The 5069-nt window shown below is 39.7% G+C and overlaps 1 protein-coding gene across 1 annotated transcript in view; it reads right to left on the bottom strand.

The window, feature by feature from the left end:
- Window positions 1–219: 219 nt before the first annotated feature.
- Window positions 220–5069, bottom strand: part of PRSS35 (protease, serine 35) — a 13597-nt gene continuing 8747 nt past the window's right edge. Inside the window, exon 2 of the mRNA XM_018560865.1 lies at window positions 220–1865. Coding sequence (XP_018416367.1) covers window positions 575–1846 — 1272 coding nt within the window. The 5' untranslated portion in view covers window positions 1847–1865 and the 3' untranslated portion in view covers window positions 220–574. The remainder of the gene's footprint in view (window positions 1866–5069) is intronic.

Here is a 5069-nt window from a genome sequence, read left to right as displayed (position 1 = left end):
GGATGCAATGGTTAAACTAAAACATGGAAGAAGGGTGGTTCTGGGTTTAAATTACAATTCTTGGGTTCTCCAACCATCGTAGTACACTAAAGATAGTTTACCAGCAGCAGAAGTCAATCGTCAGCAATGTGCATACAGGGTGCAACCAATCCGCTCTTATAATCTGATAACTTGCTTACTTATAAACTATATATTATTGTGTCTTCGTAATTTCTCATCTTGTAGAGCTACTGAGCTCAGAAACAAGGCAAGGTGTTTAGGGTTTACCAGTTAAAATAAATGTTGTGACTGCAGTACAAAGAAGGGCTGTCCTGAGAATACCACATGTATGAAGTGGAGTAGTTGATTGCCTTCCAATAAATAGAGTAGAACAACCTACAATGTAGGCATTACATACTTCATTCAAAATCCAAATCTGATGACATGTAGGTAGCAGTGTATCAATTTTATCTAATAAAGTCTAGCACATTTTCATTAAGTGCTTTTCTCTTTAAAATCTCCTGCTCTCATGTTAAAGCAGTAGATTGCCTTTACAAAACCTTGTCTGCGCTGCGTTTTAGCCATGAGCTAAGGTTCATCCTTGAGAACAATCAGCATTGTTGCCATGTATCCATAGACATATCTGTGCATACTTCAGTGGAGTAATTCTGATGGCAACATTGTAATCCTGCTGTTCTCCACCAATGTCCACCCACTGGTGACCAGAATAGATGGCAATGATTCTCCTGTTCCACCTCTTCTTATTTGGCTCTTTGAGACGAATATAAATACCAGAACCACTGGAGCCAGGTTCTGCATCACAATACTGATAAAATAGGTCATTGGATTCCACCGAAACGCCGCAAAACCGATATACCAACTGCCCAGGGCGGTCATCATCAAATCCGGAGAAATGTACTCTACTCCCTGGCATCTTGTCCATTTCTGGACTGATTCCCAGGTCCATAAACTTCTTCTTCTTTTGAGCACGCTTTAATTCCAGAACTGCATAGTCATAGTCTAGAGACATGTTTTTTGATACATCCTTTAACCAGCCTTTAGGAATCTGAATAGCTTTTACTCTTGTCCACTGGAAGGAAGGCTTTCCAGACATGGAGTCTTTTTCTTTCCTAGTGCTTGTGCTTTTTTGGTCTACATCTGCTGACCTTTTTTGTACTGACTTTTTTCTTTGTTTTCTTCCATCCTTTCTTTGACTAATGTCCTCAGAGGTACCTCCTTTGTTTTTCTTTGACCCCCGATTTCTTTTGCCACCCCTCTTTGTCCTAATCTTAAGAATTCCAACACGTAAATTTTGCGAATTTTTAATATAATCTGTACCATCATGTACACAATGGGCAGCTGTTAGAACGTGTTTTGGTGAAATAAGGGTACCACTGCAACCAGAAGATAACTTAACCGCAGTACTAAAGGGATAGTTGGTCATAAAATGTTTGTCTGATATACTAAACCTACTATCTGTGCCATAAACTTGTCTTTTCCTACGCATGTTATGTTTTACTGATGCATTGCCCTGATTGAGGGTTTCGGAAAACCAGGTTTGAACATTTACTTTTGTCATAGTGCGTGTACCGTTGTCATACACAGTCTCAAAAGACAAAAAGTTTTCAAGATCACGTAGAGTAGGTGGTGGCAGTTTCTTCTGGCATTCAATACCACAGGTTCCATGGAGTTCTAGATTTGGTTCTGCTTCAAACTTTGGGCTGTTGAGGTGGACAACATCTGAAGTGATTATGTGAGGTATTTCCTTTATGCGCCAAGTTATGGCTTCCTGATCGGTATCATCTGCTTTACTGGTGTTTGATGTCAAGATCAAACAAAAGAGGAATACTAGATGCAGGCAATCCATTCTGTCTCAAACTCTAGCTCTAAAAGAGAAAGAAAAATTATTAGAAAGCGATGAAATGCATTTTCATAGTCCATAAAATTGTGTATGTTTGAGTTAGAATGGAAGAAAGCATAAAGGTAGTGATGATCATATCAACCATAAAGAATACCTATAATTTTACTCATGTAAATGTGAAGGGAAACACTTTTTTCTATAATGCCCAAGACAGCTGCTGGCAACTGGAGCAATGGATAGCAGCGCTGTTTCCACGCATCACCAGTCCAATTCAGTGCAGCATCTGTACAGTGCAGGCTTGGTAAAGAAAGCTTTGGGCAAAAAGCCCTGTAATCTGTTTGCTTCAGTTTCCATACAGTAGTCTCGGCATGGCAACAACATTAATATGGAGTCAGTAACACTTTTAGAGGCTTTTTAGGGTCACCCCTAGTGACAAATATGTGACCTTTTTTGATCAACCATGAGTGCATGAAAAAAATATGTATACTGTATATGCAACCATGCTTTGTGTTTTTATGTGGGGTTTACAAAATATAAAACTAGCATTTGATGAAAGTTGGAAGAAGTCTATCTGAAAATGACTATGACTGATCAAATGATTGTTTTAAATAACTATAGCAAATTCCATGTATATTTTTTATCAGTGTGAGTTACTACTCAGAACAGAAATGTATAGAACAAGGAATAATATGACAAGACCCACACAAAACAAAAGGATCCAGTAATCTCTGGTTCCATGTGATATAACCCTATATGTCATCCAACATTGTAAAAGCCCTTTTGTGCATCTTGCTTTTCACGTAGTGCTCAAGGGAATTTTACAATCTTGGTACATGGGGTGAAACATTCCAGACTGCTCTCACTTCCCTGCTAATCCTAAATAGTTTGCCCTGTATAACTTTTTTATCTTCATGGGCTGCCAGACATATCACCTGTCACAGATTGTCAAGAGGTTTTTAATCTGTTATTTTTCTATTACAATATACTGTATAATAACAGATGATAAATAATAGCTAAAGATATAGCCAACACAAAGGAGCAAGATACCATATAATAAGCTACTGTTTGGTAATGCAGTTTGCAAGGAAGTAATTTCCATGTTTTTGTAATTATTTTGAGGAAGTATGTGCTAAGAGAAGTATGGAATCTCCAATTGCTTGCCTGGCTGTCATATTAAGCAAAAATAACAATTATGCAGATCAGGAGTTCTGGTGCCTCAGCATGTGCTTGGTTTGGCCCAATAACTCGGCTTGTAGTCACTGGCTCACCATAACAAATGGTCAACTATCATTTTTGCGGAGGTTTAGAGCCTCTAATTATATAACCCTTTTATTGCCATCTGTATTGCCATTGGTGGGATAGGAAGTGATGGAAAAATGTCTCCAATGGCGTTACATAGGAAAAAAACAGGATTTTTGTACTCCCCATAAAATCTGTTTCATGGAGTTCATTAAGGCACACAGGATCAGAAGCAAATCATAGGGGTATACTGCTGCCTTAGGGAGAAATTAGGGAGCCTTAATGAACCTCAAATTGATTTACAGGCAGCCCAAAAATCATGTTTTTCTTTTTCACTCATTGAGGGACACAGGATCAGAAGTAAATTTTAGAAATGGGGTCATTTAAAAGCAATCTAATTGCAGGGTGAGCAACACAGCATACAAAAAGTGATAACAGCCCATATAATAACTGTGATAAAACTGGGGGCAGTCTGCCGCTCAAAGTACTGCTTGGAGGACCTTATGCCCAAAGCTTGCATCAGCTTTGTGCATGCTGTCATGTGTCACACATGGGGTAGCCCATGCAATTCAATGGACTGCCCTATGTCCCACAGGTCTGGCAAAGAAGCCCATGTACGTTAATTAGCTTCGAGCTCCATGCGTTTTTCAACCACATCTTGCTTGGTGCTTTTGGAGTGCCATTACCAATGAATGATGCCATGAGCATTAAACGTGGGCTTTTGCGTGTTTTGTGAACACAAGGCAAGTATATTCTTGGGAGCTCATGGGATGAGAGGCAGCATCAAGAGTCTGAACTGGGTTGATGTATACACACAGCCAAAACATAAAGGCTACTACAAAGAGAAGGCATCAGGATTTATGGGATTGCATTATCCCAGGGTCATTATTTTAGTCCAGAGAAAGTAAAGGCATTCCCAGGGGCAGGACTGTGATCTTTATGAGAGTATTTATAGTTACCAGTAAGTGTTACTTACACATTAATTAGCATGCATGCACCTAATATGAAAAATATAGGGTTAATCCTGGTTAAAGTATGAGGCAGAGGTAAAAAAGTTACGTCAGGTTAGGTACAGTTTTAGCATTCAGCCTAAGGACTAAATTAAAATTAGGTTTAGGGGCTTGTGGGTACCACTAACCCTGAAATTCATAAAGAGTGTCAGATACTCTTTAGATATCAGTCTGGCGGTAATGCTACAACAATGGAACTTGCAACAATTTCATATACATGTTTTTAAAAAGCCATTGGCTGACCAGGTATAACCCTCCTCCCAACCTATAATACTTCAGTTGTATAGAAGGTCAGTGTTAGGTGTACTTCTCAAATGCAAATACAGATGGGTAGGACCTGAGTCCTACCCATGGATTTACAGTCAGTCCAAAAACCCTGTTTTCTTTTTCGTCCATTAAGGGACATAGAAGAAAATGAGAAGGATCAGAAGTCAATTTTAGAAATTGGGACATTCAAAAGCAATCTAACTGCAGGGTGAGCAACACAGCATACAAAAAGTGCTAACAGCCCTTATGATAACTGTGCTAAAACTAGGGGCAGTTGGCAAAGCTTGCATCAACAGAGGCCTAAACATTCACCCTGCAAAAAATATAGAATGCATAAACTGAAGACCAGGTGCCAGCTTTGCAAATCTGAAAAACAGTCTGATGTTGAAAGACCCAAGACTGGTAGAGTGAGCCTTGATATGCAAGGGTGAAACCTTATCCTTAAAGCAGGGGTCTCAAACCTCCGGTCCTCCAGCTGTGGTGGGACTACAAATCCCATTTAGGCATTGCAAGATTCTCACAGACATGACTCTCGAAGAGAGATGCATCATGGGATTTGTAGTTTCACCACAGCTGGAGGGTCGGAGGTTTGAGAGCCCTGCCTTAAAGTATTACTAAAGGCAGGGTGTTTTTTAACTTAATGCATTCTCTACATTAAGGTAAAAAAATGCCCAGTACCTTTCTGTGTCCCCCCCCCCCCCTTCCCCCCCCTC

This window comes from Nanorana parkeri, unplaced genomic scaffold (assembly GCF_000935625.1).
Source record: "Nanorana parkeri isolate BGI_ZX_2015 unplaced genomic scaffold, ASM93562v1 scaffold483, whole genome shotgun sequence".
In the NCBI taxonomy this organism is placed as follows: domain Eukaryota; kingdom Metazoa; phylum Chordata; class Amphibia; order Anura; family Dicroglossidae; genus Nanorana; species Nanorana parkeri.
This window is presented reverse-complemented; position numbering and strand designations above follow the sequence as displayed.